Here is a 12,476-nt window from a genome sequence, read left to right on the forward strand (position 1 = left end):
GGACAAAATGTATAGCAATTGTGTTGCTTAATCTAATTTTAATGACACAATTTGAACAAGCAGCCAAAATAAAAATGTTTCAGTGCAATATCTTACAAGCATCCCAGAACAGACTTTCTGAATTACTAACAGACATTAAAGACTTTGCCTTTAGATTAACTTTATATTTTCTCAGCTGGCTGATACTTCTAGCTCTATCACCACCTTACCACCTTTTTTGTCACATCCGTTTTTTTTATCGCAAAATTAAACCCTTTACATTATTTTAACAAATGATAATTAGCCTAAGTATAGAGGAAAATTATACAGGTTAAGTAAAATAAATATATGTGTGTTATTTTAATAAAAAATATTTGTGTAAAAAGAGCAGTGCCACAAAACAATTTTTTTTTTTTTTTTTGAGTGTGATGACACTTCTTGGACATATAAGCAGCTACCTCAAGATTTTCTTTTTAATTGGGATGATAGGTAATAATAACATTTTTTTTAGGAAATAATAATATGTCATCACTAATTTATCTATTTTTGCTTTTGTGATGTTTCCAAATTAGCTACATTCATTATCATGCAAAGTCACTGTCTGTTTCAAGGTCGATTTATCACATTACACAAACGGTTTTGAAAATGTGAACAGTTGAAGTTTATGATAATATTTTATTTTTTTTATAATAATGTTTATGATATTTAAAAAAAAAATCAATTAGCTAAGTTGCAATTTGCGGAGTGCACTAATAATTTCAGTTTGTTTCCGTGTCTCAAGGACACGAACAGAACAGGGGAAACTCGTGAATATCCAAGCAAGCAGCACCCACTGGAAGCAGATATATCAGAAACCGAAGACATTGTAACATCACATTTTAGATAAAGGTTTTATAACAAGGCATTTGACCCAAACATTCAAAGGAAACCCTTTTAAATATGTTTGCCATAATAAGTAGGCCTACAGTAGGCCTATGTTTTGTCATTCACGAGGCACGCCCTGACTCTGCTCTTTTGTTTGTGTCTCCGCAGCCTCAGAAACGAGTCACAAACCACATAGGATATGTGTTCACTTCATAGAAATCACAAACACATTTCATTTCAATTCATTTTCGAATTAAAACAGCAATAGACAATTTTAGAAATAATTCCTTTCGAGTGTAAAGTGATTAGACCTGGTACAAAATGAAACTTCGTCACGAGTGTCGTTCGTTTTTAAGTCGACATAAAGAAAGATTTTACCACACAGGAGCACAGCACACAATGCCAGCGAAATAAATGTAATATAATTAATATCCGTCGAATGTGAAGCTATTAGAGCTGGCATGAAATGTAACTGCGTCACGGTCTTTGTTCGTTTTTATCGACCGGAAGAGACTCTAACAAATAGGCTAACGTTACCTTGTAGTGAAATAATAAAATCTTACCTTGGTAGAATGAAAATGAACCAACAGAGAGGAAAATAAAGAGAACCCCCATTTTCACAATTTTCAATCAGAAAAATGACTGAAGATTCCGTGAAATAAAAGTGTCTCGCTCTTCCGCATATGGTTTTAGTTAAAAGTGAAACTGTCCTTCCTATCTATAGCGCCGTTAAGATTCGTTACGCCTATTTCAAACAAACAAAAGCATAACACGATTACACAAAAACGTATAGGCCTACATACAAAACGGCGTTAGGCTACTCTGTTCAGTTTGTAAAACATATTGTGTATAGGCTAACTATTATTACGATTATTGTATTGTATTGCTTATTCAACTAAAAGTGTTAGTTTCTTTTTTTGCGAGAGAAAATATCTGCATTCGCTTGAACTAATTATTTCATATCATTTGTTTGCTTATAGAGATTATTTAAATAGGCTACATAGCCTATACACATTGCTAAAGTTTTTTTTATACATTTGTATTCATAATTTATGTCAGTTATTCCCAGGACAACACGGATGATTTCCTGATATAACTTTTTTATGTCATGTGGTGCAAACGAACAAAATAAACAGTATGTCCTAACGGCACTTGAATCCAATTTCTAAGGAAAGTGAGGAGAAAAATAAGAAAAATTAGGAGAATTAAGAAGAGAGATCACAGGTTACAATTGTATTATATGCCTATATATATATTTTAATCTTGTTTGTAAATTTTATGACAGCACAAGCTGGCTGCAATGATAATTTCTTCATTTTTAGATATTTATACATATTTCTATTCTGATGAAGTAATAAATAAATTACACACCACCATTTAAATGAAGAACCTTTAACATTCATGGAACCATTTCATTGGACAAAATGTTCTTTATAGGGAAAAAGGTTTTTTAAACTATTCACGTTTTCTTCACACTAAGAAACACATGATTCTTTCTAGAAGTGTTCAATAAAAGGTTCTTTATGAACCCCAAATGTTGTATCACTGTGAAAACCACCCTTTGAAGCCTTTATATTTAAGAGTGTAGCAGGATAGGAAAAAAGCCCTTCATTTACAAACCACAAGCTGTTTGTTCACTCAACACACCAAACCACATTTCTGAAGAAATCAAAAGGTTTCAGTTTGACTCAGAAGCAGAATTGCTGGTGTCATAGTGTATACTTACTGATCATGTGTGATGGTAGACTCTTTCAACTCTAATTGGCCAAGCACAATAATTAATAATCGAATTATTACAACAATTAATTTTATTTTATTTTATTTTTTATACCAAATTATAATCTTATACTTTCATGTATTTAACAAACCCAGGCAGTTACCTTGCAAAATCAATGTTACATTGTAAAAATGAGGAATATATCTTTTCTGCCATTAGAGTTAAAGTCTTCTAGTAGTTTTAAATATTATAAAACCATATATTGGACATTATAAGCCATGTTCAGAGAGTGTGTGTGAACTATAGGAGGAGCGAACTCTGTTGGGGGAGGATCCACACAGATTAACAGTTAGAGTGTTTTTGGTGGATAGTCTTATTAGTTCGGGCACTTAAAGAAAATGTTACATGTGTTTGTTTTGTTCGGTTGGCATCTGAATGGTAAGTTATAAAAGCATTTTACAGCTTAATTTAATTTCGTTTAAGATCAATAAGCTACTGCTGTTCAAATTACCCTATTTTTATGAGACATTATGGTCCAGTCTACTTTGGATTCAGATCTCTGTTTGTGTTCTCCATTGGGCTAAACCAACAGAAATCAGGGAGTTTGTACATTTTTAGTTCCAGACCTCGAAAATACATGTACATGGATGATATAGAAGTCATCGAAAAGTAATGGAAATTTCTAAATTGATTGTAAAGGAGGCTCAGAAAACGACTACAAAAGTAATGTAAATTCATTGGTCAAAAAGCAGGGAAACATGAGTGAGATTCAGTGAGCTTGATTGCTCGTATAAAAAAAAAATGTATTGAAAGTGAGCTGTAGAATTAACTTATACAAGTTAATTACAGTGTGAAAGTACAACTTCACACATCAATTTCACTCTTTTTAAAAATGTATTTTTACAGATAAAAACACCATGGAAAAAAGAATTGGTTCACACACATGATGTATATGACCTTCAATTTTATTTTTACATTTTGTCTGCAGCTGTTCTTCAAATCACATTTAAAGGTTACAAACTACAGGAGATCTCAGCCTTTATAAACAATAAGTTGAATCTGTGTAACATCTGTATATTCTCCAGGTGTGTTTGGTGATTCAGTGTCAGTGATAGAGGGAGATTCTGTCACTCTAAACACTGATGTTACTGAAATACCTGAAGATGACGAGGTACTGTGGAAATATGGAGCTAACAACTCTCTGATAGCTCAAATCAGTAAAACAACTGGAATCTTCTCCACACATGATGATGTTCCTGATGGGAGATTCAGAGACAGACTGAAACTGGATCATCAAACTGGATCTCTGATCATCACAAACACCAGAACTGAACATACTGGAGATTATAAACTAGAGATAAGGGGAGCGAAACGATCATCAAAAACATTAAATGTTTCTGTCTATGGTAGAGATCATTTGTCCTGTCCTTTAAAAATTCTTATTTTATTTTTTACATACTACAATTTTATAATTTGAGATCACACTAAAGACATTAAATGAAATATAGAATGATTTGATTTAATCTGATTTGTTTTTTTCTCTCATGTTTTCCAGCTCGTCTGCCGGTTCCTGTCATCATCAGTAACTCTTCACACTGTTCTTCATCATCATCATCATCATCATCATCATCATCATCATCATCAAATTGTTCACTGGTGTGTTCATCAGTGTTGAATGTGAGTGATGTGACTCTCTCCTGGTACGCAGGAATGAGTGTATTGTCCAGCATCAGTGTGTGTGATCTCAGCATCAGTCTCTCTCTACCTCTGGAGGTGGAATATCAGGATAAAAACACCTACAGCTGTGTGCTGAACAATCCCATCAGCAACCAGACCACACATCTGGACATCAACACACTCTGTCACACATGTGCAGGTACCACAGCACTGATGATATATGTGTGTATTTACTGACCTGATCTCTGTCTTCTGTTGTAGATCAGACTCTTTCACACACACAAGACTGTCCCTCTTTTCCTCTCCTTCAGTTCCTCCAGTCTCAGTGTCTCTGATAGTGTTGATCTCTGCTGGATCTGCTGGATCTCTGATGATTGTATCTGTAGTCGTCGTGATCTTCTGCATCTGCAGGCGTCTCAGCAAAATTGATGGAGAAGGTAAGAATTATCTATCTCTTTTGACAAGTGTTACACCAAAAACTATACTTCAGAAATAAACTCTCTATATATTTTTTGATTGGTAGACCTAATATGCACCATTACGGTTACTTCCTGGTTTTTGATAAGCCAACTTGGGCATGTACGGTGAATTCTGTTAGCTGTCATTCTGTACATCGACACAAAACCATTAATGGTTGAATTTTTAATGTTGTATTTATATTTTAATGCAGTTATCACTCTCACCTAATTTGCAAATGAACCAGTTTTATTGCTTGCAATAAAGACAAAAAACAAAGTGTCTGTAATTGGACATGTACAGTCACACAACCTTTTTCCAGCACTTTAAATGTCATTTTTAATGCGATGATCAAAATACAGGTCCTTCTCAAAAAATTAGCATATTGTGATAAAGTTCATTATTTTCCATAATGTAATGATAAAAATTAAACTTTCATATATTTTAGTTTCATTGTACACCAACTGAAATATTTCAGGTCTTTTATTGTTTTAATACTGATGATTTTGGCATACAGCTCATGAAAACCCAAAATTCCTATCTCAAAAAATTAGCATATTTCATCCGACCAATAAAAGAAGTGTTTTTAATACAAAAAAAAAAGTCAACCTTCAAATAATTATGTTCAGTTATGCACTCAATACTTGGTCGGGAATCCTTTTGCAGAAATGACTGCTTCAGTGCGGCTTGGCATGGAGGCAATCAGCCTGTGGCACTGCTGAGGTGTTATGGAGGCCCAGGATGCTTCGATAGCGGCCTTAAGCTCATCCAGAGTGTTGGGTCTTGCGTCTCTCAACTTTCTCTTCACAATATCCCACAGATTCTCTATGGGCTTCAGCTCAGGAGAGTTGGCAGGCCAATTGAGCATAGTAATACCATTACTGTCAGTAAACCATTTACCAGTGGTTTTGGCACTGTGAGCAGGTGCCAGGTCGTGCTGAAAAATGAAATCAATGGAATCATGCTTCAAAATCTCCTGATAGCTATCTGCATTGACCCTGCCCTTGATAAAACACAGTGGACCAACACCAGCAGCTGACATGGCACCCCAGACCATCACTGACTGTGGGTACTTGACACTGGACTTCAGGCATTTTAGCATTTCCTTCTCCCCAGTCTTCCTCCAGACTCTGGCACCTTGATTTCCGAATGACATGCAAAATTTGCTTTCATCCGAAAAAAGTACTTTGGACCACTGAGCAACAGTCCAGTGCTGCTTCTCTGTAGCCTAGGTCAGGCGCTTCTGCCGCTGTTTCTGGTACAAAAGTGGCTTGACCTGGGGAATGCGGCACCTGTAGCCCATTTCCTGCACACGCCTGTGCACGGTGGCTCTGGATGTTTCTACTCCAGACTCAGTCCACTGCTTCCGCAGGTCCCCCAAGGTCTGGAATCGGTCCTTCTCCACAATCTTCCTCAGGGTCCGGTCACCTCTTCTCGTTGTGCAGCGTTTTTTGCCACACTTTTTCCTTCCCACAGACTTCCCACTGAGGTGCCTTGATACAGCACTCTGGGAACAGCCTATTTGTTCATAAATTTCTTTCTGTGTCTTACCCTCTTGCTTGAGGGTGTCAATGTGTCGGCACTCTTACCCATGATTGCGGTTTTGAGTAATGAAATAGGCTGGGAGTTTTTCAAAGCCTCAGGAATCTTTTGCAGGTGTTTAGAGTTAATTAATTGATTCAGATAATTAGGTTAATAGCTCGTTTAGAGAACCTTTTCATAATATGCTATTTTTTTGAGATAGGAATTTTGGGTTTTCATGAGCTGTATGCCAAAATCATCAGTATAAAAACAATAAAAGACCTGAAATATTTCAGTTGGTGTGCAATGAATCTAAAATATATGAAAGTTAAATTTCTATCATTACATTATGGAAAATAATGAACTTTATCACAATAGCTAATTTTTTGAGAAGGACCTGTATTATTTGTTCATCCAGATTGTCTCCATGTAAATCAGGTTCTGCATTTCTGAAACTAAAACACATTGAAAATCCCAAAACAAATTTGAATCTGCATCAGTTTAATAATAAATGAAACATTTCCACACTTTATGGCATGTGAAGATGCAGTCCTCAACTGGTTTTCAAATTCTCTTCTATGAATGTTGTTTTACTTGTTGAGCTTCAATGATGACTAATATTTGTTTCACAGAAAAAAATGCAAATTGCTTTAAACATTCCGCTGGTTTTGATTAATAAATTATCTGTAAATGTCTATGCAAAATGTCTTTTCTATACCTGATAAATGCATGCTCTGCTAGGGATTTTATTTTGTTGATTTAATGTAGCCTATCTATTATTATAGATGAAACAGTTCAGGCTCATGATGAAGAGATCACTTACGCTGATCCAACATTCTGCAAAAGAAAAGCACATAAATTGGTAAGATCAATTATTTCTAATTTATCTTGAGCATCTCTGTATTATTTCAGCAGTGAGTCTTATTTAGATATGTGCAATTATGGCTGAAATGTAATTTCTGACTATTATTCGAAAAAATAAATGTTTGCATTTATTGTGAGAAACACAACACTGACTCATATTGAATAACACTCATGACACGGAGACTTAGACGGGCTTGTAGGCAAGCAGAAAGGAAATAAAAGAAAGCTAACTACAGGACTCCTACAAACTATTAAAAAACAAGCCTTCTAAATTCCAACTATGAGATCAGTGAAGACTTAATTCTTTGCTGACCTCATCGATAGAAATTGCCAATCCAAGAGCTATTTTTAAAATAATAAATGCGGTCGTGAACCCTTCTCTCGTGTATTCCATCAGTGAGTCATCGCCATGTGTGAAAATTTCATTGTCACCTTTTGACAGAAGCATGCCAAAGTAAACTTCACATTTGCATTATTTTAATTCAGCTAAGCAGTCATGCTGTGAAATATCAAGTGTTTATGTTATACAAATTCACCAAACATGAACTTTGAAATGCAGCAAATTTCACATGAGCTTGCGATTCCTGTGTCTCATATTCACATGCGTATGGAAATAAGTCAATGGAATGAACATGTAGTGTGACCACCACCCCTTAACTGATCATTTCTGTTGTGCATCAGAAACAAAAACAAAAAAATGGCAAAATTTGGAATGAAGCAGTCACTGCTCCAAATGGACCATTTATCAACTCGGCCCAAAAGACATTGCAGCACGAGCTTAGAGCAAATGTGTTTACTTGTTAATGCTGACCAATAAGCTCCCAAAAATCACTTTATGAAATAATTTTTTTTGCTAGTATAGAGGCTCATAGTTTTGCCAACTTCAGCGACCCAACAACACACTCACGATTCAGTACCATGTGCCGAACTATCAGAGGGAAGGAATATAAATATAATAAACATTGCCAAACAGCATCATAGGTCCAGCCTTAGGGGGGGCGGGGGTGAAAAAAGGCGGAGGCAAAATCGTGAGTTTAGAATTATACGGTTCTATCTCCACTTTTGGTCGAAATTGAGTTTTTGACATAATCATATCCATTAGGTGTTTATTAATCCCTGTGTGGTGTTATTTTTGTAAAAAAAATATTTTTTCTGTAGTTATTAATAAAATAAAAAGGTACCATCTCACAAAACACCAGGGATGTAAAAACTTTGATGCTCAATTTCTCAGAACTACCCTAAACGGAGATAGAACTGCATAATTCTAAGCTCACGAAATGTTATTTGGACCCTGCATCCTGAGAACCCTGGGTGCCTCTATTCTGGATTACTTCCCTCAAATCCTGTTTTCTCTCAGAGGAGGAGGACCGCAAGTGGCAATGCTCACCCTTTGGCCCTGTCTTTGGTGCCCATACCAAGACGGGCCAAAGCCCCCTAGAGGCTTGAACCAGCACGTTATAAAGGTCTTAAAGTCCGCGTACCGCACCTTTGCGGCTTCGCCTCTCTGAACTTTCCGACCACTGCCTCAACAGATGTGCCAAAAAGTGATGAAACCGGCGCATCGAGGATAAAGTTTCTCTCTTTCCCCCCGATGTCTGCCAGGTTCAGAGATTCAGATCACGGAAGCAGTTTGTTTAGTGGCACGGAGAGCAAAGTCTGTAGTGCGGCACAGTTCTGTTATGAGTCCATGACCCCAGTCCAGGTCTTTCAACAGATCGGCCTGATAAGCATGCAACACAGTCATTGTGTGCAGAGCAGCCCTGGCCTGTCCCGCAGCCGTTCGAACACTCTGCCATTCAAACGTGACGTCTCATGCAGCGGTTCGGTCAGCAGAGTGGGAGCCTTCAATGTCAATATCTCCCCAGCGAGAGATAGCCATCAAGCCAAGACTTTATAATGACATCTGTGTACTGTGTTTTTTTATGCAGAACATAAAAGAGGAGAATGACGTGGTGTATGCGGGTATTGCCATGAGGAAATGATCAAACTTCAGTTTACTGTACCAGATCCAGCTGTGTGATTGTTTCACTAGGATCCTTCGGCTGGACCTTGCAGTTCCTGAGTCTATGGTTGAGTTTTGGGTTTGTGAGAATCACCACATGTAGAGACAGAAATTAGCAATAAAGGCCCGTTCACACAAAGGATGACAACTATAAAGATAAAGATAAAGTTCTGAAAATCGTTCTCAATATTACAGAATGGCAGTTTTTCACACCACACAGCTATAACAATAATGGCACAGGGGAACGATGTTGTTGGAATCACTTTAAGAACGATTTTATCCAGGATGAACGTTGAATCAGAATCCATCCTGCTGTAACGAGCTCGAGCATTTAAATGCGCAAACAAGATAAACAAGTTATCGTTTTTGGTGTGAACAGGCCTTAATTCTGAAAGATATATTTCAGTTTTTCTCTTGTTGTACCCTGAGTATTATCAGAAAATCCCAGCAGACATACAGCCGGAACTTTCTGGGGGGTTGAAGTGTGACATTCAGAGATAATGAAATGCTCTCTAAATGCTTTGTAATACAGGGAGTTGTGAACAGGGTTTAAAATTAACTTTGGCTAGCATATGAAACAATGTTACTCACCTGGTAAAGTTGTTATGAATTCTAGCAATGCATGGTTGTGATAATGCAATATGGCTTAGTGTCTGCAATGTAATTATAAATATAGTCTGATGCACTGTGTGTTTCTGAGTGAAGCACGGCTCTGTGTTCATTTACACTCAAGCAGCTCAGGATCCATTATTTTTAGTGTCTTGAGAGTGTCTCGGTGCCATAGAAACATTATCAACTGTAAATGTTTTTTCAAAAGAACTGCATCTCTGTAAGTGATGTGACTTTGATATTGTACATTTAAAAATTTAACACGCACCAAATCTTATCAAAAACGTAATGAGAATCAGTTATAAATCAAAAGAGAAACTGTAAGGTCTCCCAGGGTTTTTTCTGCCTAAATAAAAGCTGGTTTTACATTTGAAAACAAAGAAATTAAGAAAAATACGAGTACTGTAATTTTACTGTTGTTCTGAAAAAATGTCCTTGAGTTCAACTTCTTTTTAGGCGCCCCTGCCAGTTTGAGGCTCTAGTAGCTCAGTTTGCGTGTCACAACTAAAACCTGCAGTGGTCTGATTTATTCCTATCTGTACAGAGTTGTGGTTTGATCTGTTGGGTAGACAAACAAGTTCTGCACAAGGATACGTCTATAACTGGACATCTGTGGTTAATGTCAGTTTGTAATGTCATCTGTGGTTAATGTCATACTGTAATGCAAAATTTACATATTTTTATGTGTATCATAACACATGTGGATCATTACACATTTTCTCAAAGTAGTTTTAAGGCGGTGGTCTGTTGTTACATAAGTTTGGCTCAAAAAATTCTTATATTCAGAAAAATAAAAATTCAATGATAAAGTGCATTTTCAACAACTTAGCCATTAGTCTTTGTGTGTGTGTAGTGTGACACTCATTATACCATGTGACTGATCACTCTATATTACAACTTCGTCAGAGTCTCTTTTTAAAATGTTTTAAATCTGTGACTGAATAAATGACTGTCAATGTATAAAGATGCTTTGGCCCACATAATAGTGGAGTTACAACATCTAACATCAGGGGCGAACAGACCTTGTTAACCGGAAAAACTTTTACCCTTTGGGATTTTGACCCTTTATTGTTAACCCAATTGTTAATTGGTAAAAGTACCTGTTACGTCCTATGTTATTATTTGTTTGGTGTTGTTTGTTTCTTCTTTTCTTTCTCCTTTTTACTTTCACTCTTAGCAGGGCGATGCGGTTATCTGATTGGTTCATCCATCTACCAGTCATCGAAATCCTCGGTGATGATGCAACGCGGCTCCACCAATGAGGGCGCAGTATGCGCCTATAAAGAGCACACCTGTGTGAGAAGCGGGAGATTCCACTTTGATTTGTTTGAGACGCATATTTGCCCTGTATCAATTTAGTGTTTGAGAAACTGTGTTCTTTGAGAACTTAGAAGCCATTTGGGTCGTCTTTTCTCTTGAGTAGTTTGCCGTTGGTCTGGTTGTGAAACTTGTTATTTAACGGGGAAGAGAAAAGAACAGGTGAGATATCATGTGATATACATGTGCTACACTGAGGGATCAATTGTGTATAGAACACTAGTTTAGCGACACGTGCCATCTTTTGTACTTTTCGTTTTGTAGTAAGAGCAGTTTATTTAGGGCGTCTCTGACGCTGAAGATCTTTTGTTTTTTTTATGAATGTCAATTTAGTCAGATTATAAATTGTTTTGTTTAGCCTATAATTAGTAAGACTGGTTTTGGTTTTGTTCCTTTCTTTGATTTGGCACTGTCTGGTTCTTTTCTCTTTACCTCTTTGTTTTGCGAACTTTTTCTTTGTATGAATTGTATCTAAATGGTACACTTATTCAATTAATTATCTTGAGGTATTCTTTACATCTTGCTTCTCATTATAATAAATCCTCAACATACTTCAATTAGACTGGTTTGTGTGAGATGTTTTTCCAGTACACGTTCAGTATTTTAATGTTGCACGCTTTACTCTTCCCTAGACTTAAAAGGTTTGTAACAGTACCAATGCAAATAAGTGATTCATTCATGCTGGTTCTGATTTTAAATAGCCAACAGAAAATACTGGACACGCATGAATACTGAAGAACTGTCAAGGAATGCTGTCCTCGCTGCTAAATACATCTGCATTATTTAAAAGCTAACAACGCTAGCACTGAGCAAATGGTTTTTCAGAGAGTGGTCAAAGTCCCTATCAAGGAAAATCACTTTGTTCAACTCTCCATATTTGCAACACCTCCCCACTCAGAGTTTCCAACTCTCACGCATTTGGTTTGAGACACACGCTTTCAGGCTCTATCTCACACTCTCACACTGCCCAAGTAAATATCACGCCTAATTAACCCTAAAAAGGGCAAGACCATTTTTGTTTATGTCCATGTTTTTCTACAGTGTTTGGTTAGAGAAGGAGTAAGGTATGAATTTTGTTGTCCGTTTTGATTTTTTTTTTTGAAAGGTTATAAAATGTTCAGGACTTTCTGTTTATAATTGTGGCCTTCTCCCGTCCTGAAGCCTTTTGACGCTTCCGTCTATTTACTTTGAATCTGCCAAATAAATGTCACTTTTGAGAGTTTCAAAACTGAGTGATTTTTGTCTAGAGCTCTTGCTTTTCTGTTAATATTAATTGTCACAAACACTTCCTTGTTACTCCTTCCCTGACCCCAAGACTGGAGAGGTATGTAACATACACCATTCGGTAGTGCAGAGCCGCATGAAGTCAAACACACATATTGACAAGCCATGAGTTTTAATTAAACCAATGGAGACCTGCCACCTCTTGTTAATTAGACCATTCTCAACCAATCACATTTCCTCCACACC

General features: G+C 36.7%; 1 protein-coding gene across 1 annotated transcript; it reads left to right on the plus strand.

Moving 5' to 3' along the window:
* The first annotated feature begins 3,318 nt into the window (after window positions 1–3,318).
* Window positions 3,319–11,561, plus strand: LOC143736360 (CD48 antigen-like). The gene is made up of 6 exons (XM_077227098.1): window positions 3,319–3,322; window positions 3,646–3,966; window positions 4,116–4,436; window positions 4,549–4,674; window positions 7,000–7,076; window positions 9,007–11,561. The coding sequence occupies exons 1-6, from the start codon at window positions 3,319–3,321 to the stop codon at window positions 9,058–9,060; spliced, it is 903 nt and encodes a 300-aa protein (XP_077083213.1). The 3' UTR covers window positions 9,061–11,561.
* The last annotated feature ends 915 nt before the right edge of the window (window positions 11,562–12,476 follow it).

The sequence above is a fragment of the Siphateles boraxobius genome, unplaced genomic scaffold (assembly GCF_051911475.1).
Source record: "Siphateles boraxobius isolate OS27281-9 unplaced genomic scaffold, OSU_SipBor_1 13, whole genome shotgun sequence".
NCBI lineage: Eukaryota > Metazoa > Chordata > Actinopteri > Cypriniformes > Leuciscidae > Siphateles > Siphateles boraxobius.

Bases quoted from the DNA above. Each gene is read 5' to 3' on its own strand.
- LOC143736360 (XM_077227098.1), top strand. The intron at 4,437-4,548 runs GTACCACAGCAC...CCTCTCCTTCAG, and splicing joins ACTCTGTCACACATGTGCAG to TTCCTCCAGTCTCAGTGTCT. The intron at 7,077-9,006 runs GTAAGATCAATT...TTTTTTATGCAG, and splicing joins AAAGAAAAGCACATAAATTG to AACATAAAAGAGGAGAATGA.